General features: G+C 53.7%; 2 protein-coding genes across 2 annotated transcripts; one reads left to right on the forward strand and one right to left on the reverse strand.

The window, feature by feature from the left end:
* Positions 1-1,516: 1,516 nt before the first annotated feature.
* On the forward strand, positions 1,517-4,244 carry Irf2bp1 (interferon regulatory factor 2 binding protein 1). Its single transcript, XM_031385509.1, has one exon. The coding sequence runs from the start codon at positions 1,909-1,911 to the stop codon at positions 3,661-3,663; it is 1,755 nt and encodes a 584-aa protein (XP_031241369.1). The 5' UTR covers positions 1,517-1,908; the 3' UTR covers positions 3,664-4,244.
* A 6,555-nt stretch (positions 4,245-10,799) lies between these two features.
* Positions 10,800-21,203, reverse strand: Foxa3 (forkhead box A3). The gene is made up of 2 exons (XM_031385513.1): positions 20,846-21,203; positions 10,800-12,641 (listed from the first exon to the last, which is right to left on the reverse strand). The coding sequence occupies exons 1-2, from the start codon at positions 20,912-20,914 to the stop codon at positions 11,640-11,642; spliced, it is 1,071 nt and encodes a 356-aa protein (XP_031241373.1). The 5' UTR covers positions 20,915-21,203; the 3' UTR covers positions 10,800-11,639.
* Between the last annotated feature and the right edge of the window lie 161 nt (positions 21,204-21,364).

Here is a 21,364-nt window from a genome sequence, read left to right on the forward strand (position 1 = left end):
TGGTAGTACATCTCAGCAGTAGAGCGTTTAGCATAAGGCCCTGGATTCCATCCCAGCACCACGAATAAGCAAGAGAAAGTAAATAAACAGTAGTACACGAAACCAATGGTTGTGAACATAGTATCTCCCAGGAAACGACAAAAATAGGCCATTTGTTTAAGGGAGAAGTGTTAAAATAGTAATGCAGGTGGTAGGTAAAATTGTAATGCTGAAATAGAAAGCCAGGGATGCTGTGACTACTCTGGGGTGGGGGTGAGAAAAAAAACGCCAAGCCTCCACTAAGTGGAAACCTGGAAGAATGCAAAGAAAATGTTCAGGGGGAAAAAAAATTGAGAGAACCAGCGGGGATCCAGGCCAAGTGAGGGGAAAGGGCTGATATGAGCTGGGACCTGGAGACGTACCCCGCTTCTCCTCGCGCCCCCCACCCCTCCAAAAAAGCTAAGAACATGGAGTGACCACAGCCAGATTGGGCCCACCAGGCCATTGAGCACTTGGAGGTTTGGGGTTGCCCTTTCCAGCAGTCTCCTCTTGGCTCCTTCATTCCAAATCTTAAGAATAATAAGAACCCCCTACCCCAACCCCCCCCGGGGGGGCGAAATTCCCTGCTTGGGGGGGCAAGAATCGGGAAGGCCTCCCCCAACCTTCCAAGCAGAGGAAGTACGTCAGTGCGTTCATCTCGCAGAGCATTTTGGGAATTGTAGTGAAATTGGGGGTGTACCGAGAAGCCAACTGTGTAACCCTTTAGAGACCAAATGCGTGCACAGCTGGAACAGAATTGGAAGGCTCAGTGAACATTGTTTAGCAGATGAGGAAACTAAGGCAGGCGCCTGGCTCGGAAGCCTACAGTCGTCTCATTCTGTAGCCTAGCCTCTGGGCCGCCCTTAAGGCTAGTACCTAAGACACTGGGGGAGGACAAACTGCTAAGTAGACACCAATCTCCCAAGAGTTGCCAGAAGCCAACCCCTTGAAACCGTCCAATCAGAGCTTCTCCGCCCCATCCCAAAAAGCTGCTGCCTTCCTAACAGGTTATTGGCCCTTCTTGAAGGGGCGGGATTCTAAGAGAGGGCAAGACTCTTTTCTAAAACTGCTCAGCAAATCGGAGCAGAAATTGCTTTCCGGGTTCTGGGTATGGTCTCGGTCCTGTAAACCCTCCAAGGAGGCTGAAGCAGGGAGATTGCGGCAAGTCTGAGGCCAGCCTAGGCTACAGAAGCTAGCCTTCTAGGCCAACCTGAGCTAAAAAAATAAATCCAAGTCTCAAGAAAGAAGGGGGGGATTGCATCCCCAGCAACTTGTCCACCCAGCGCATTTATAAAAATATTACCCATTCCCTGGACCCTGTGTGCGAACCCCGACTTCTCGGCGAGGCTCAGTGAGAACCAAGCACACAGAGACCCGCGCGCGCCCTCTTTTCCCGCCACCGCTTTCTGCCCAGTCCCCTTTAAGGAGCAGCCCCGACGGGACTACATTTCCCAGAAGGCTTTGCCCGCGCGTTATGTAACTTTCCCTGCGAAGCGGCCTCTGGGGCAGAAGAAGGAGGTGGAGGCGACGGCGGCCGTTGCAGCGGCGTCGGCGGCGCGAGCAGAGCGGCGGGAGCCTGGGGCGGCGGCGCCCGAGGCCCATCGAGGAGCTGGAGCTGTGCATCTGGGCTCACGGCGCGGACCGGACGGGGGCGCCGACGTGCGTGCTCGCGGCTTGCCTTTTCCACCGGAGGCGGGAGTGAGAGGGAAAAAAAAAAAAAAAAAGGCTGAGGGCCCAGGGGGCGGGGAAGGGGGGCCGGACCTGAATCCGGCGGGGAGGCCGAGCCGGAGGCCGGACTGAGCGGCTCGCGCGCCCGTCCCCGGGCCCGGCCGAGCGAACGTGGGCGGCGGGTGCACAGCGGGGGCACCTGGCGGCGTTCCGGGGGGCGCCATGGCGTCCGTGCAAGCGTCCCGCCGCCAGTGGTGCTACCTGTGCGACCTGCCCAAGATGCCGTGGGCCATGGTGTGGGACTTCAGCGAGGCTGTGTGCCGCGGGTGCGTGAATTTCGAGGGCGCGGACCGCATCGAGCTGCTCATCGACGCCGCCCGCCAGCTCAAGCGCAGCCACGTGCTCCCCGAGGGCCGCTCGCCCGGACCCCCGGCCCTCAAGCACCCGACCTCCAAGGACCTAGCCTCCACGGGCTCCCAGGGCTCCCAGTTGCCACCCCCGCAGGCCCAGGCGCAGCCATCGGGGACCGGAGGTAGCGTCTCAGGCCCGGACCGCTATGACAGGGCTACTTCATCCAGCCGCCTGGCGCTGCCTTCACCGGCTTTGGAGTACACCCTGGGGTCCCGCTTGGCTAACGGGCTGGGCCGCGAGGAGGCCGTGGCGGAAGGGGCACGCAGGGCTTTGCTTGGCTCCATCCCCAGCTTGATGCCCCCCGGGCTGCTGGCAGCTGCAGTGTCTGGCCTCGGAGGCCGAGCTCTGACGCTGGCACCTGGCTTGAGCCCCGCTCGGCCACTTTTCGGCTCCGATTTCGAGAAGGAGAAGCAGCAGAGGAATGCGGACTGTTTGGCAGAACTGAACGAGGCCATGAGGGGCCGGGCAGAGGAGTGGCATGGGCGTCCCAAGGCTGTGAGGGAACAGCTACTGGCGCTGTCCGCCTGTGCCCCTTTCAATGTCCGATTCAAGAAGGACCACGGGCTGGTGGGACGGGTGTTCGCCTTTGATGCCACCGCCCGCCCTCCTGGCTATGAGTTCGAGCTGAAGCTCTTCACCGAATACCCCTGTGGTTCTGGCAATGTGTACGCGGGGGTCCTTGCAGTGGCTCGGCAGATGTTTCATGATGCTCTTCGAGAGCCGGGGAAGGCCCTGGCCTCATCGGGCTTCAAGTACCTCGAGTATGAACGCCGCCACGGCTCAGGGGAATGGCGCCAGTTAGGAGAGCTGCTTACGGATGGGGTCCGAAGCTTCCGAGAGCCAGCTCCTGCGGAGGCCCTGCCCCAGCAGTACCCAGAACCAGCCCCTGCTGCTCTGTGTGGCCCACCTCCGAGAGCCCCATCCCGGAACCTGGCGCCCACCCCACGCCGTCGCAAAGCATCCCCTGAGCCCGAGGGTGAGACAGCTGGGAAGATGACCACGGAGGAGCAGCAACAGCGGCACTGGGTGGCACCAGGCGGTCCATACTCCGCAGAGACCCCTGGTGTGCCCTCACCTATTGCTGCCCTCAAGAATGTAGCTGAGGCTCTGGGCCACTCACCCAAGGACCCTGGTGGGGGTGGAGGCTCTGTCCGCGCAGGGGGTGCTAGCCCCGCAGCTTCCTCCACGACCCAACCACCAACCCAGCATCGTCTCGTGGCCCGCAATGGAGAGGCAGAAGTCAGTCCCACGGCTGGGGCTGAAGCTGTCAGTGGGGGTGGTAGCGGCACAGGGGCGACCCCTGGAGCCCCCTTGTGCTGTACCCTGTGCAGAGAAAGGCTGGAAGATACCCACTTCGTGCAGTGTCCCTCGGTACCCGGACACAAGTTCTGCTTCCCTTGCTCCCGAGAGTTCATCAAGGCCCAGGGCCCAGCAGGAGAGGTGTACTGCCCCAGTGGAGACAAGTGTCCACTGGTGGGTTCCTCTGTCCCCTGGGCCTTCATGCAGGGTGAGATCGCTACTATTCTTGCTGGTGACATCAAGGTCAAGAAAGAAAGGGACCCCTAGGCTGCCACTGCCATCAGGCCACATTCCCCTCCCCCTTAACCATCCACCGCAACTGCGGATAAATTATTCCCTACCCCACCCAACCCAGTACCACCCTAACCTATGTATATACCCTTTTCTTCTGCCCAGATGGGTCCCCTGGGGTAGATACATTGTGGGTGGGGGGAGAGAGCTTGTGGCTCCTGTCAGAGCGGGTGTTTGGAGTTCCTGGGCCCCTCCTTTCTTTCTTTCTTGGCTTGGCTTTCCTGCTGTTGGTAGTTGGGTGAGGTACCCCGCTTGTCCTTGAGAAGGGACCTCCTGAGAACTCGCTCTTTATAAAGAAGCAGAAGCATTTTATTGTCCCCCTCTCCCACCCTTTTCCTCCTTCAATAAACTGACAGATGGGTTGTTCTTTTTCCCCCTTCTTGGTCCCTTTAGTTTTATGAGATGCTGCGCCCCCTTCGGGATTGGACTTATCCTGCAACAGAGAGGACTTCTGCCTTGTGACCACTAGGTGGTGCCTTTTGTCCAGTGGGTGGCTGTTTGTAGTAGTGTACATTTGCTGTGCTCTGATTAAAGGTGTAGTGGAGGCCGGTTTTGCAGACGATTGGTACTGAGATTCTGACGGGTTCGGCTCCTGCACGGCGATCACAAACTTGGGAATAGGTTTGCACTACAGCTGGCATTCTGAATGCAGGGACATCAGAGGAGGGAAAGGAAGTGGGAGGCTTTCTAGAGGTAGTTTACTTGAAGATGTCTCTAGGGGAACTGTCCATGGAAAGAGTTGAACCTTCCTGGGTAATCGTATATGGAAGCAGGATGATGCCTTCTTACTTCATATAGTGCCCGAGAGATGGGCACACCTGAGAAACCTGAACTGGGCGCCTGTCCTTTATCTGGGGACAGTGGCTATCACCCTAAAACACTTAGGAGCTAAGTAAAAGGCACCCACCCGCCGCGGCTGCTTCTGATGTGTGCACGGCCTTGTCCCGCACCTGTCCTGGGTGACTGATCATTAACCAGGATTTCCTGCTCGCTGGCGTCATGGGGCGGGGTCTGAGGCCTGGGCAGGCCATGGCAAAACAGGGGTTAAAAGGAGGGGGCGGCCCCAGGAATCACATTTTGGCCCTCACCTGAGACCCTGACATAGAGATTCTGGGAAGGGATGCAATGCTAAGCCAACAGGACAGTGCTCTGTGAGGGCCAGGGCACTCAGCTCTGAGACCCAGGGCGTTCCTGATCTTCCTAGGGCCAGGGCACTCAGCTCTGAGACCCAGGGCGTTCCTGATCTTCCTAGGTGTCTCCTCACTACCCGTGGGCCCCTCATTCACCTGAAGACACATAGCACCCCAGCTTCCTGCAGGATCCTGAGTAATGTTCCCCCCACCCCAGTAGTGAGCATGTATGTGCTCAGGCAACCTAAGCCCAGCACCCCCCAGCCTAGGCTCAGGGCAGGGCTGGGAAAACTATCCCTGATTAAATACACCAGGTGATAAACAGGAGCAGGGGTGGTGCTGGATAGAGCACCCCTCCTTCAGAAGTCTTCCCCGATTGATCCAGGGCTGCAGACCCAAGCACCCTTTCTCCCCCTCCCCCTAAATCCTCAGGGAAAGAGGCCTCCTCACACCTGGCCACCGTGCTCTAGGAAGGGCTCACAGCTGTGGAAGACACCTGGTCCTTTAAGAGCAGCTGGTAGGTGGGGGTGGGGGGGTGCAGGGGAGTCACCCCCAGCCTGGCTGCTGTGTGTTTTAGATAGAGGTTGGGTTAACTATTAACAGAACAGACAGCCTGACCTGTGTGTGGGTGTTGGGGGGGGGGGGCCTAGGTCAGTTCCCCTTTCCCCAGTGCCTAGGTGGGGTTAGGGTGGAAGGATTTGGGATCAGAGAGTAGGCAGAAAGACTAAGGAATATGCTGCAGAGACATCATGAAAAATGTGGGGAAACACAGAAGTAGGGAAGAGGAGCAAGAGGCCAGTTGGTGAGGGCTGGGAGTGGGGCTCAGTGGTAGAGCCCTTGCCTAGAGGTTAATGAAGGCCTGAGTGTGTGACTCAGTGGCAGAGGGTTTGCCTAAGATCCACCAGTAAAGAGCTGGGGGAGGGGTGGGGTGCATGGCTCAGTGGTAGAGCCCTTGCCTATGCATCTGGAAGGCCATGGATTCCATTCCCAACACCACAAAAGCTTTTTTAGAAATTTATTTTATGTCCATTGCTCTTTTACCTACATGTATGTGTGATGATGTCGTCAGATCCCTTGCCATGTGGGTGCTGGGAACTGAACCTCTCGGCCCTCTGGAAGAGCAGCTAGTGCTCTTAACCCCTAAGCCATCTCTCCAGCCCCACAAACACCAGGAAAATGGACACAAGTTCCAGGATGGACTGGGCTGCATGGGAACAGCTCATCTCAGAAAGCAAACAAAGGTAGAGAAAAAAAGAAAGCAGGTGAGGGCAAAGGAAGATTTAATGTCTGCCTCACTACTGCGCTGTGAGCCGCTGAGTTGAAGGCTGGGGGTGCTACACTGTACCCTTAGCATCACCCAGCCTAGGGCTAGTTTAAGGGATGCACAAATAAGCAGGATCCTTAACCCTCAGTAAAAATGTCTCCTCCACCAAGGGGTGACAAGTCCACGGTCAGATGCTACAGTTTATAGAGTTGTGAATGCAGCCTCTGTTCCCAGAAAACGACTGCTCAAATGAGAGACACAGACCCTTAAACCATGGCAGCCACAAGACCTCAAGTCATAAGGAAAGAGAGGCGGGCAAAGGGACTGCATGTTGCTATTTTAGAAAGGGTTCGCTGAGAACCAAAGGAAAGAAAGGAGCATGTCAAGAGAGATGAGTGTGGCTCACATGTGCAAAGGTCCTGAGGCAGTAACCTGCTGGCTTCCTCACCAAAGCATCAATGAGCCAGAGCAAGTAGATGGACAGGCAGATCAGACCCCTATGGGGAGAGGCCACCTAAGGATCTTAGGACAACCAGGGACAACAGATGCAGACAGACAGCAATGTGGAGAAGTCCTGTCCCACAACTGTCTCCACCGGGAGAGCCTCCCAGGCCATGGAAAAAGGATTCTAGGTCCCCCTGTATGCCTGCCCATGCCCTGCCCACTCACACCTTGGGCAGAGGAAGCTGGCAGGCCCCCACAGGAACCTTTGTGTGTGTGGGGTGTCAGTGAATAGAGGCGGGCAGCAGGAACGAAAAGAGGAGTGTCGAGCAGGCAGGCGGCGGGCTTCAACTACACAAAGGCCCCAGTGTCTGCCCCTCCTGCCCCCATACAGATATAAATAAGATGTGCATATACCTTTTTATATATACCAGCGGGCTGGGGCAGAAGCTGGGGGCCCGAGATGTCCCCGAAGGGCAAGGCACAGCACAGTCTGCCACTGTGGCCAAGACTTGAACCAACCGAGAAGGTAGGAGAAGCTTCCATGGTGAAAAACAGCTTGAGAGCCCAGAGTTGGGAAATGGTGCGATAAAGTGATTCTGAAGTTGTAGACACACCTGAGAAACAAACTGGGCTGGCAAGAAGGGAAGGATGGAGGAAGACGGACAACAGAATCAAGAGATGGCAGGGAAAGTCAGAGCCGCAGAAATGCAGGCAGAAGGAAGTAGGTACAGAAAGATACCAAGAGATTAATAACTACGGGGAGCACGGGTGTGGTGGCCTGTCACCCCAGCACCTGGGAGGTGCAGTTAGGAGGATTGAGCTCGGAGTCATTCTTGGCCACCAAGTGAGTTTGAGACCAGCCTGAACTATATATCTGAAAAAAACCCAAAGAGCCTCTCACCCCCAACTCTACTAAAACAGATGAAGTTAAAAACAAAAACAGCCGGGCGGTGGTGGCACACGCCTTTAATCCCAGCACTTGGGAGGCAGAGGCAGGCGGATTTCTGAGTTCGAGGCCAGCCTGGTCCACAGAGTGAGTTCTAGGACAGACAGGGCTACACAGAGAAACCCTGTCTCGAAAAAACAAACAAACAAAAAACCAAAACCAAAAACAGGCTAGGGCTAGGCACATAGGTCCCTTGGCAGAGTGTTTGTCTAGTATGCAAGAAGCGCTGGGTTCAATATACAACACCTCATGAGCTGGGCATGGTGGCTCATGCCAGTAATGGCAGCAATATAGAGGTACAAACAGGAGAACGGGTCATCCAAGGCCATCCTGGGCTAGAGAGGGAACTGGAGGCTAGCATAGGCTACGTGAGATCCTAGAGCAATGGTTCTCAACCTAGGGGCTGTGACCCATTGGGGAGTCGAATGACCCTTTCACAGGAGCCACCTAAGGTCATCTGCACATGAGATATTTCCATTACAACATCTGCATCTAAATATCAGACCTTTACATGACAGTAGTAAACTTAATGAAGTAACATTGAAATTATTTTATTATGGTTGGGGGTCACCGCGGTATAAGGGGTTGCAGCATTAGAAAGGTTGAGAGCCACTACCCCAAAGAGAGAGACAGACAGGCAGACTGACAGACATAGAGACTGACAGACAAACAGAGATAAAGGGACAGACCAGGCTGAGGCCAAGACTGGGTCTGTGAGTCCAGGGTGGCTGGGGGTATGTCAGTGGGCTGTGATCCAGCTGGGCTGGGAGCAGCCCTAAGAGAAGGGAGCAGAGGTGAGGGAGGTGCCCTGGGCCTCCGGATCCTCCTGTTTACCTGAGGCAGGCAGGGCAAACAGGCGTCCAGCCTGGACCACAGCAGCCAGGGTAGGCTGGGCTGGGCCGCAGTCCTGGCACCGGTGGGCCCGACACGCCCACCTGTGGCCTGAGTGGTGAGTAACACACACACTGGCACCAGGGTAGATGGTGACACATTCGTGGACAGACACAGTGACGCACAGTGACCAATATAGGCAGATGTGCAAGCCGGAGGGACAGAGACACATAACGTGACACACAGAAGAGTGACACATAAAGGTGCCCAGTGACAGACACAATGACAAGTGGCAGACAGTGACCAAGATACAGAAGCACGCACTAATATGCTAGAAGACACCAGTCACAGAACAGCGGAGAGACATCAAAACGACACTAAGAAAGGGAAAGAGCAGTATGACAAAGACGACCAGGACGCACACATACACATACATGCACTCACATACATACTACATATACATACACTCACACACACATACATTCACATGCATACATACACATGCATACATACACAGACACCCATTTATACACACACATACATACACTCATACATATACACACACATTCACATACATACACGCATACCTGTGAACTTCTGCAGGTGAGGATCCTTACCATACTAAATTGTGGCAGAAAGGGGGGGCGCTATTCAGAACAGTGGAAGTCCAAGGCATGAGTCAGAGCCAGAGCCAGATGGCCTTCCTGGGACCCACCCCCCACCCAGTTGTGTGACCTTAATCAAGTCAAGCCAGCACCACACCTCAGTTTTTGCCCAAATAAAGTGAGGGGCCCTAGAAAGGGATTATTCTAAATTACTCATTACTTGTCAAGTTTTCTTATTTAAGAGACAGACACACTATGTAGCTATGTAGCCTAGGTTGGCCCCCAAACATTCCCTGCCTATGCTGAGATTACGGATGTGGGCTACGAGGCTCAAAGCTGGGGCCACTTCTGTGGTCATTATCTCATCTCAAAGCCTCCCAGGTATATAGTCCGGTGCTCAAGCTGGGACCCAGGCCCCTAGCCTCAGTTTCCCGCCCACAGGTCTTTTCCTTAATGTCACATCAACCTCACATTGCAGCCCTCTCTATGTTCTCATGCCTTCCCCCACCCCAATGACCCATCCCTCATCGCGTCCTCCTGTCTGTCCACGCGTCTCACGTCTGATGGTGGTACTTTTCCACGTTGGACACCAGCCGACTGTCCCTGGGGTGGGGGGTCACACCTGCCCACGCCAGGCGAGGTCGGGAGAGCTGGTGGCCACCAGAAATCCCGACAGATGGCCCCACCCTCCCCTAAGGACCCTACAACAACACTCCGCCTCTCAGGCCACCTGAGGTCCCCAGTGGGGCAGCGTGAGGCCCGAGCCTGGGGACAGGAAGCCCCAGGCCTGGCTACCCTGAAAGCCTCCTTCAACCCGGGCCTCCTCCCGCCGCCACCGCCACCGACTCCTCCTGCGGAATAATATTTGGGCTGTTGGCCCGGGGGGTGAGGGGGTGGGGTGGGGGCCAGATCCGGAGGCCGCCGGGGAGAAGCCAGAAACCGCAGGGCTTCCTGCCTCGGGCCGGCGACCCCCAGGCCCGGGGGAGGGCCGGGGCCCGGGGAGACTGAGGGCCTTTCTCTCGGCCCCAGTTGTTTTTTCCAGGAACCGGGAGGAATTCCCCAGGACAGCCAGCCTGGTGGGACGGCTGACAACTGGGAGCCAGCAAGGCAGGGGGCGGGGGTGACACGCGGCCCGGGCAAGGCGGGACTGCGACAGAAATAGAGGGGCCCGCCTGCCAGGCGGCAGGTAGAGGCGGAAACTCTGAACCCGGAGAGGGAGGCCAGAGAAGAGAGCCAAGGAGGGGCCAGAGTGTGGGTGACTAGAAAGACTGACAGAGTGGACCTAGCTCCATAGGTAAGTGATTGCTTAGCATACTCCAGTTGCTGGGTTCCAGCCCCAGCACTGAATACACCAGAATAAATCAGTATGGACCAGGTATACACCTCTGTAATCCTCTCAAGGAGAAGACAGAGGCAGGGGGATTGCTGTGAGTTTCAGCACCCCAGAGTAGGAGACCTTCTTTCAAAAATAAAATTAAAATTCTCTCTCTGTGTCTCTCTCTCCCACACACAATCTCCATCAAGTCTTGCATTCTTTCCCCTTCTTGCCCCAAATTGAATAGCCTATAGTTTCTGTAGCCTTAGATTAGAGCTCCAGGTGAGTGTGTGTGTCTGTGTCTGCAAGGAGGGGGAGGGGCGATGGCCTTGGTCACTGCAAAGCCACCTCCCCCCTGGCTGCTCTGGCCCCACTACTGCGGGGGCTGCTATCTATGAACAAACTGTCCTTGGGGTCAGGGACAACAAAGAGCCAAAGGTCACATTGCTGCTTTTCCCCCCAGCCCTTCCCCCCACAGAGGCCACCAGCTCCCTGGGATAGGAAGAAGGGCACAGAGGAACATACATTTACGTATTTGAGCCTCACAGGGTCCACCAAAGAAAAGACACTAAGAGACGGAGATGGTGCCTTTTTAATGGTCAAACACAGGCAGTATCCCAAGCCCCAGACAAGAACTTGACCTCAGTAGGAACTCCCTACACACACTAGCCCTTTCTCACAGACAGGGTGGGGATGGGCTTCAGAGAAAAGTCAAGGGGTCTGCTCACCTCTACTCCTCACCCAACCCCCACCAAGGAGATGGTGAGACCTGTGGTAACCATCTTGATGCATAACGGCAATGCGGAGATGTCACCTTGCCAATACAGTGACCTTCCATGCATCCAGAATGTCAAAAAAGACACTGTGTGATATGGTGGCCAACTTGGCATCTGCTGTACCAAGAAGTCTGCCAAAAAAGAAAAAGAAAAAAGAAAAGAGAAGAGGAAAAAGAAAAAAAAAAGGTGATCCCAGGATAAAATGGGCCAAAGAAGATGTGGCTGAAACAGTGTGACTGTCACACACTCAAAAGGTCAACCAAGATGCCCATCACAGCATCCAAAGGGTCAAACAATATGTCATCCAACATCACGCCCATCAGGCACCTAGTAGATCAATCTTCCAATGGCTTCACTTAATGTGGCAGCTTTCACAGTACACCAGTCTAACTGCCTTCACAATATGTCCAACATGGCCAAGTTCCCAACACTCCCAAACGCATCTGCATCCACAGTACTCTAGCCCTAGGCCCACCAAAGAGTCCATGGCAGTTACCACAGTAGCCAATGGGTCATATCACAGTAATAGACCAAATAAGATGTTAGTTAACGGGGACGAGCAAAGTGTAACCAGAAAGATCAGAGCCCAAGAACCTTGTCTGTCACAGCTCATGCCCATCATCGCGTTCCCAATTGCGCTGCTAGGACGCATTAAGCAGAGAGCGGGAATAGAGGCTCTGGTAGTAGACCCCAGGCTCCCCACTCTCAGCCCCGTAGCCCCCAAACCCCACATCCAGTTTGGAAGGTGCAGATGTCTGTTCTGACATCAGGTTGTTGATAGAGAAAGGATGGTTGAAGTTGTAGGGCGCATCCAACTTCAGTTCCCCCGGGAGCTCCAGGCCAGTGAAATAAGATGTGGATGAAGCCGGTGAGGCGCAGTCCAGACCCCCCACATCTTCCCCATTCTGGGCCTCTGCCTCAGACGGTGGTGTAGGCTGGGGCTGAGCTGGGGAGGTGACTGCAGTGGCAGCTGTAGTGGTGGCAGAGGTGGCTGATCCCGCGGTACCATTCCTGCTGGCGGATGTGGCTATGTTTCCTTTCTTTGCCTTCTCCTCCAGCTTGAAGCGCTTCTGACGGCGGAGATAGCAGCCGTTCTCAAACATGTTCCCGGAGCTGGGATGCAAAGCCCAGTAGGAGCCTTTGCCCGGCTTGTCTGGGGAGCGCGCCACCTTGACGAAGCAGTCATTGAAGGACAGCGAATGCCGGATGGAGTTCTGCCAACGTTGCTGGTTCTCCCGGTAGTACGGGAAGAGGTCCATGATCCATTGGTAGATTTCACTCAGGGTCAGCATCTTGCCTGGCGCCTGCTGAATAGCCATGGTTATGAGAGAGATGTAGGAGTATGGTGGTTTGGCGTGGGCCAGTGGCCGCCGGTACCCCTTTGCCATCTCCTTTCCATGTACAAGCCCAGGCCCTGGGGCTCCATACCCAGAAGCACTGCCTCCGGTGCCGGTGCTGCCACCTGCACCCAAGCTTGGGAAGGTGGGCCCCAGGGGTGCGGTGGGGGCTGGGGGTGCCAGGGGTCCCGTAGGCAGTGGGGAGGCCTGAAGCCCTCCAGGAGGGTAGGGAGAGTTGAGTGGGTTCAAGGTCATGTAGGAGTTGAGAGGGGCCATGGTGGGCACAGGATTCACTGGAGAATACACCTGGAGGGAGAGAGGCAGAGATACATCAGTGGGTTCACACTCCACAGCCTAGCAAAGGAGCTCTCGAATACAGGCCTACCTATGATGATCTCATCTAGCCCAAGCTAGCCTCAAACTCACTATGTAATCCAAGGATGACTTTGAATTCCTGATCTCCATCTTCCAGCAGCTGGGTATACAGGTGTGGGTTGGCATGCCCAACTTACCTTCCTATCTAACCTCTCGATGAGTCCTGCCCATCATTGTGTCTCTCCAGAGGTAGCTACTTTCCTAAGTCCTGTCCTCTGCTTGCACTCTTGGGTTCTGTCCCCGTTCATACCTTCAAGGCCATGTTTGAACACTGTTTTCTTAGACTCTCTGAAACCTTTTTATAGTATCAACCAGATTAGTGACATTTCCTTTTTCCTTTCGTCTTTTTTTTTTTTTGACTTTTTGACTTTTTGTATTTTTGAGACAGATTTCTCATCGATCTGCAACATCTGCTATTGCAATGGGCCAAAGGTCTACCACCAGCATTTTGTATTTTTGAGTCTTACCATGTAGACCAGGCTGGCCTCAAACTCATAGATCTGTCTGCTTCTGCCTCCTGAGTGCTGGGATTAAAGGCTGTGCTACCAGTGCCCAACAAGGGCATTTTCGAAAACACACACTGAAGTATCAGTTCTACCAGGTATGGTGGTACAGGCCTGTGATCCCAGCTATGTGGGAAGCTAATGGTTACAAGTTCAAGGCCAGCCTGGATTTCAGAGACTTCTAGGATAGCCTGAACAACTTATTGGGATAGTGTCCCAAAATAATAAAAAGAAGGACTAGGGAGGTTTGGCTCAGTGGTCGAGCCCTTGCCTAGAATCCCCCAGTGAGGGGTTGGGGGAGTGTAGCTCAGTGGTAGAGCCCCTGCCTAGAATCCCCCAGTGAAGGGCTGGGGGCGTGGCTCAGTGGTAGAGCCTCTGCCTAGAATCCCCCAGTGAGGGGCTTGGGGGTGGGGCTTGGCTAAATGGTAGACTGCTTACTTAGCATACAGGAAGCCCCTGATCACTCTCCAGTAAATCAGAAGAGAAAGATTTTCATCAACCTTTTGTACCCTTTCTTATGAGAGTACTCCAGATTTCTCATCGATCTGCAACATCTGCTATTGCAATAGACCAAAGGTCTACCACCAGCATGCTCATGTCCTGCCTGTTGTGTGGCAAAAGTGGAAGACAGTGTCTCTCTTCCCATTAAAGCTCTATTTATTTATTTGTTTGTGTTTGAGACAAAGCTTCACTGTGTAGCTCAGGCTGCTCTCAAACTCACTATCCCCTATAAACAGCTTCTGAAATACCTTAGTTACACTAGTAAACAAGTGCTTCTCTAACTTAGGGGCCAGCAAATGGCTCGGTGGGTAAAGGCACTTGGCGCCAAGCTTAATAACACAAGTTTGATCCTCAGGACCCCACCTGGTAGAAGGAGGCAACTGGCTCTTGACAGTTGACCTCTGCTGGCCACATAAGCGCCGTGGTGCTTGTGTGATCATATATACATGCAATAAATAATAAATAAGTGTAAATCAATGAGGTTTTAAACTACATTAATGCATTTTTAAATTTTAAGTTTTACTTTTGAATACAATAATTATCAACAGACATATCCCAGATCAAAAGAAACTGGGACAGGATTGGTGGCATGGACTGTAGTCCCAACAGTGGGCAAGGAGAGGCAGGGGGCTACCTAGCAAGACTCTATCTCAAAAAACAAAAACAAAAAAACAAAAAAAAGGGGGGCTGGAGAGATGGCTCAGTGGTTAAGAGCACTGTCTACTCTTCCAGAAGCCCTGAGTTCAAATCCCAGCAACCCCGTGGTGGCTCACAATCACCTGTAATGAGATCTGATGCCTTCTTCTGGTGTGTCTGAAGACAGTGACAGTGTACTCACATACATTAAATAAATAAATCTTAAAACAATAACAACAACAACAAAACCAACCAACCAACCAACCAACCAACCAAACCAAAAAACAACATGAAACTGGGGTCTGTAATTTTTTTTCTTTTTTGGGGGTGTGTGTTGTTTTTTCAGGCAGGGTCTCTCTGGGTTGCCCTGGCTATCCTTGAACTTGCATTGTAAACCAGGCTGGCCTTGAACTCAAGGAGATCCGCCTGTCTCTGCCTCCTGAGTGCTGGGATTAAAGGCGTTCACTAGCACTGCTCAGCTTCTTCAATACATTTTTAATGTATTGAAGTGTATTCAGTGTAAAGAGTTTGTGGGCTGGAGAGATGGTTCAGCAGTTAAGAGCAACCACTGCTCTTCCCAAGGACAGGAGTTCAGTTCCCAGCACCAACACTGGGCACCTCACAACTGCCTGTAATTCTAGCCCCAAGGGATTTGATACCTCTAGCCTTTTAAGCACCTGCCCTGATGTGCTCATAATCACACTTATATGCATAAGTAGAAATAATTTTTAAAATGTAATAATGGGTTTTAAGTGTCTCCTTGCTTGGCACAGTGGTACCTGGCTAGAACCGTGACATTCAGGAGGCTGACACAGGCATTCAAGGCCAGCCTGGTTTACATACTAACTTCTAGACTAGCCAGGGCTACACACTGAGACACTGCCTTTGAAAAGAAGAGAAAAAGCTGGACAGTGGTGTTGCCTTTGCCTCTCATCCTTGTACTCAGGAGGCAGAGGCAAAAGCATCTCTGAGTTCGAGGCCAGCCTGGTCTACAGAGTGAGTCCCAGGACAGCCAGGGCTGCAAGAGAAACCATGTCTCAACAAAATAAATAAATAAATGAGAAAAAAAGGTTCTGAGAAGAATTGAGAAATCAATTATTTGATGTGAAAATAATTGATAAATCAATCAAAATTAGCCAAGTCAGCTAAAAAATAGATTTATACAACAAAATGGTTTTCTTTTTTTTCCTTGCTCTTTTTAGATTTATTTTACGTGTATTATTGTTTTGCCTGCATGTATGTGTATATACCATGTGAGAGCCTCGTGGCAATGGAGGCCAGAAGAAGGCGCCAGATCTCCTTTCCTGGAAGTTGTCTTCCAATCTCCAATTGCACTTGTGTGGCATACTCCCCTCCCCCCACAACACACATAAAAATACTCAAGCACACACACATGCACACATGTGCACATGCACATCCAGAGAAACAGGCACACATACGCACACATACAAGCATACGCAAACACACTTTCCCTCTTATAAATAAAGGAAACAAAAACATTTACAGATGTGCCCCATTTCCAGAAATGTTCACACAGGGGACCACGTGCCTCTTAGCTCATTGAGACGTAGCTCACACTCCTGTGCCTTCCAGAATCACCCTCAGGCTCACCGTGGGGGCTCTAGAATCCTGCTCTCATCGTGATCCGTGATCGCGCTGCTCTAGACCCTGGGGCAGGAGGACCCACGGGCACTGAGGAACGATCGCGGCTACACATTGAGATAGTTTGTCTGATAATATGTCAGTATCTGTATGCGTTTTAGCTGGGCTACAGGGTTTTGTTTAACTATCTTTTTAAAGGCAGGGTCTTGCAATGGAGCCCATGTTGGCCCCTAGTGTTCTGTAGAAGCCTCAGCCTCCCTAGTGCTTGGATTACAGGTATGGACCAACGTACTGAACCTTAACAGGCATTTATTCACCAGCCAGTGTGCCACGAACTGGCCCAAGCATTTCACAGGTACGGTCTCTAATCCTTACCAACCTATGTGTGTGTGCTGTTATTACTGTGATACTGTTTTGTGGTTGATGCTGAGGCTTGAATTCGAGAATCACATACACCAGGCAGGGGCTCTGCCACCGAGCCACGCCCCCAGCCCCTCACTGGATGATTCTAGGCAGAGGCTCTACCACTGAGCCACGCCCCCAGCCCCTCACTGGGGGGTTCTAGGCAGGGGCTCCGCCACTGAGCCACGCCCCCAGCCCCTCATTGGGGGATTCTAGGCAGGTGCACTACCACTCCTACCCCTTGCTTGAGGGGTGTTTTTGTTTTTTGTTTTTTCAAGACAGGGTTTCTCTGTGTAGCCCTGGCTGTCCTGGAACTCACTCTGTAGACCAGGCTGGCCTCAAACTCAGAAATCTGCCTGCCTCTGCCTCCCAAGTGCTGGGATTAAAGGCAAACTGCCACCACACCCCGGCTGAGAGGTGTTATGATACTCATTTTACAGCTGAGTCAGCTATGGCCCAGAGAAGTTGTCAGGGAAAGAGGAAGAATTTTGGCAGTCTAGAACCTGGGCCCTACCACTGTCCTGGGCCATGCGATGAAAGCTGTAGTCATGATAGTCAGACACACCAGACGGTGGTGGCACACGCCTTTAATCCCAGCACTTGGGAGGCAGAGGCAGGCGGATTTCTGAGTTCAAGGCCAGCCTGATATACAGAGTGAGTTCCAGGACAGCCAGGGCTACACAGAGAAACCCTGTCTTGAAAAACAAACAAACAAACAAGAAAAAAAAAAAAAAGATAGCCAGACATGTCCACGCTTGTAGAGCTGACCATCGAGTCGGGAGTCAGTTATCCCAAGGATAATGGAAAACACGAAGCATATCAGATGGTTCTTCTCTTTCCAGATATACCTGCTCTGTCTACCCACTTTCCTCCCTCCTCCCTGCCCCCTCCCAGGTGGGGTCTCAGAGTACTGGAGGGGACCTTAGACTTGGTGGTAGCCGACTGGAAACCAACTAATTCCTGGCTTTCTGCCACCGCAAGCATTAGCTGGACTCGAGGTCCAGAAAACAAAGGAACCTGCCAGAACAGCCTAGAGAATCCCAGGCGGGTGACAGCTACCTTCACCAGTCTCTCCAGGTGTGCAGCCCAGGCTGGCCTTGAGCTAACATAGGATAACTTCCAACTTCTGCTGCTGCCTCCCAAGAGCAGAGATTACAAGCATGGGCCAGCACAGTTGGTTTCTACCATGCTGGAGATCGAAGCCAGGGCTGCCTGCATGGCAAGCAACCGTTTTACCAAGTGCTCTTTCCTACGCCCCAGATAGCTTTTTTTTTTTCTTTCTTAATTTCATTCTATATAAGTACCTGCATGTGGATATCTGTAAGGGTGGGTGCTGGGGCGTGGGGGGGGCAGAAGAGGGTCTCAGACGTCTCAGACGTCTGCATTGAGAGTTACAGGCAGCTGTGAGCTGCCCAATGTGGATGCTGGGAATTGAACTCGGGTCCCCAGGAGAGCAGCGCAGTACTCTTAACTCCTGAGCGCTGGCTCGCTCTCCCTCTCTGCAGCAGCTTCTTCTAGCAGACCAGGACGGCCTGCCCCTCCTGCCCCCGCCTCTCAGTGCGGACTTTACAGGTGTTGCCACCACACAGGGCTCTGTAAGCAGTTTTCTGTTTGTTCTCTCACGGTCTTCTTCCCTCCTCTCCCTCCCTCCTTCTGACACAGGATCTCGCTACATGGCCCTGGCTGCCTTCAACTGTGTGGCAATTCCCCTGCCTCCCCCTCCCTAGTGCTGGGATTAAAGGTGTTTACCACCACCCCTGGCTCCCTTCCCTCCCCCCATTCCCGCAGGTCCTGTGTCGGGACCCTAACTCTAACCCTCCCCTCCGTCCCCGTCTACCTCCCCAGCCATCTCTCCCCTCACCTAGCGCTTGCTTGTCATTCACCGCCTCAGTCTCCCCTCCTTGGCATTCTCTTCCTCCCTTCCCCCCCACCCCCTTGTCTGCAGCACAGCTCAGTAATTCTTTGTATTGCCAACTCTCCAGGAGCCTGGTTCCTCCGCTCCTCCATGCAGAGGGTCTCACCCTGGTAGGCTGTTTCTCCGCGCCCCCCCCACACCACTTCGAAGGGTAAAGTGTTGGCCTCAGGGGGATCCACAGAGTCTCTTAATCCCTTGGCACCTCACTCCACTTCTCCAACCCTAGGACACCAGGGCTTTCCTTTTCTGGCTCCCCACCCACCCGGAAGTCCTTCTTGAGGTCTGACCTCAAGCACTCCAGCTGCTCTCATCAACCCTAGGCTTTCCCACGCCCCATGGCTGGGATGAACCCCAGACGTCCGGGTCTGAACCGGATCTCCCCTCCCTCAGGGTGCGGTTGAGAGTGGGGGGAAGCCCTCAGGGGACCTGCCTCCACACCTGGGAGGTTGGAATTTCTTCCTATTCGTTTCCTTATTATTTCTGGAGAACTGTGTGCTAGTGAGCACAGAGAGGAAGCCTGGTGACCTTCCAGTTCCAGAACCAACCTGTGGACCCCAGCACACTGCAAGGTGCCTTACTGCCCTTCTCTGCAACTAGGGGGTGGGGGCAGAGGGAAGCTGTCGTGGCAGCTGATGTGTTAAATGCCTAAGGTCCCATGGGGTTACCTCAGGATGCTCAATTTCCAAGAGCCGGCTAGCCAGAGTAAGACCCAAGGTATCAATCAACCTTGCCCCCAGCAGCTAAAGCTATCAGTGGACAAGAAAATGTTGGGGAGTTTTTTCCTTTCTTTTTTTTTCTTTTCTTTTTCTTTTATCTTTTCTTTCTTTCTTTCTTTTTTCTTTTCTTTTTCCTTTTTTTCTTTTCTTTTTCTTTTTTCTTTTCTTTCTTTTCCTTCCTTTTTTTTTTGTTTTGGTGGGGCGATCTTGCCCAGTCGTAGTCCCAGAGGAATGTAACCCACCCATTGTTCTCAAGAGCAAGGTGGGCTCTCCTGCTGAGAGCAGGTGCTGGCGGAAGGAAGTGAGGAGCACCTTCATTCAGACTTTAGCTCCAAACCTTTCCATTATTTCCTTTTATGGATACTTCCAAAATTACATCTAAGCCGGCCCTCGCCTAACTCCCCCTCCCCCAAGGTCTCATTCTGTAGGTTAAGCTTGCTATGTAGTCGACCTTTAGAACTTGTCATCCTCCTGCCTCAGCTTCCCAAGTGCTAGATTTACAGGCATGCTGTCATATAAAGACAGTTATGTCTACATACACTGTCTCCTCAACTGGCGGTTGGGGAGCATTCACACACTGCCCCCAAATTTTAGCTTTTCCTCCCTAGACCCCTCATCTAACTTCTTCAGATGTGTCTACGGAAGGACAGACTTGGGGTTGTGACCCTCTTAAATCCAACGCTCAAACTCCCAACTACCTGAGAATCCTCACCTACCACCCCAGCCTCTGCCATTCCTACTAAGTTACCAACACTTCCAACTCCCTCGCTGCCTTCTACCTCTCCACACTCCGAATTTCTTCCCGGTCAGCTCTGCCCCACCTCACACCTCCTCAAGCCCGGGACAGGCCCCTCCCGGGCGCCTGGCCAGCCATCTCCAAGCCTGGCCACCCCTAGGGATCCAGGAGTCCAATTCCACGACTTGGAAATTCAGACCCTAGGCACCTCCCTCAACCGCTAAAGCTTGACTTGTTAGAGAGCCCAACCGCTCCAACATCTCACCTCCACCTTAAGCCACCTATGTTAGGAACCTATGGGTCCAGAACCTCAGGCCCTCTTCTCCCCACCATCACGATATGGATTACAGGGTGCGTGGGCAGTCGGACAAACGGGAGTTAGACGTGAAGAGGGACTTTCTGTTTGCTGGGGTGAAGGAATTAGTTTAAGTCTAGCAGTGACTAGATGGTGTACAATCCGATGAGAGCCCCTGCTGGGGGTCGGGGTAAGGATGACTGGCTCCGACCACACAGATGTGGATCCCCTTGTCTTTTGATCTTCCAAGGCTGACGTCATCTGAGGGCTAGTTTCCCTAAGCCACCTGTTACACTAGACTCCTCAAAAAGACCCCCCCCACCCTATTCCTGCCCCTACCTTAGCTCCTCAGCTGATCTTTATCCCTGAACCCCAATCCTGACCCCAACCGCCCAAAGTGCCCCCCATCCCCGTCTTCACCCTGAATTCCGCCACAGACTTTTCCCTTACTGCGGACTCCCAATGCCTCTCAGTCCCTGTATTTCTCCTCTCTACCTCGGAACTCGTTGCTCGAGGTCCCCCAGCTCTACCCTAGAGCTCCGGTTCCCGCCTCAAATTTGTTCGTTCGAGCAAGGGTCTCGACCCCTTCCAAGTGTAACCTCGAGGTTTCATGCCTAACCTTTTCTTCCGTTGGAAGCAAGCCATCGCACGGATCTAAATCGTTCTCCCAAGCCTCGTCCCCCTGTCCCCGACTCCCACACCTTGACTCTGCGTCCTCAGGTCTGTGGCTCCCACCTGGGCCCACGCCACAGCCCCTGCTAGCCCGCCGCGAGGCACGCAGCCCCACACCTGCCCCCCATTCCCCGCTCCGCCATCCCCAAGGACACACCTCGCCCGCCTCCGGATAGTAGCTCCACTCGGTCAGGTCATGGGCCTCCATCTTCACCGAGCCCAGCATCCCCCGGGCCTGCGCCCCCACACGCCCAGGCTGCGGCCCCCAGGGGGGAACCGAGCGCTTCGGTCTCTCTACAGGCACTAGCCCCGAGTTACGACCTGAGGCGTACAGCCCGGAGTCCCGCTGGCCCAGACGCCTTGGGAGGCAGCCACTTTTTATAGCCGGGACACCCCCTCCCGGGCCCGCCCCGGGCTCCCCGCCCGCTCCCCGAGGGCGGCGCGCTCGGATTGGGGCGCCCCCTGCGGGATTGCAAGAAGAGAGACCTCAGGCGCTGGGAGCCTGGGTCCTGACGGATGGATGAAGAGTCGGGGACTACAAGGGGTTGGGTAGAGAGCCACACCCTGCTGATCCCAAAAGCCCAGGAGCCACAACGCGGGAGCCGGGGAATCTTTCTCCCTCCAGGTGTTTTATCATCTCCACCTAAGAGAGGGAAACTCTAGAGCCCCGCATGTC

The sequence above is a fragment of the Mastomys coucha genome, unplaced genomic scaffold (assembly GCF_008632895.1).
Source record: "Mastomys coucha isolate ucsf_1 unplaced genomic scaffold, UCSF_Mcou_1 pScaffold21, whole genome shotgun sequence".
NCBI lineage: Eukaryota > Metazoa > Chordata > Mammalia > Rodentia > Muridae > Mastomys > Mastomys coucha.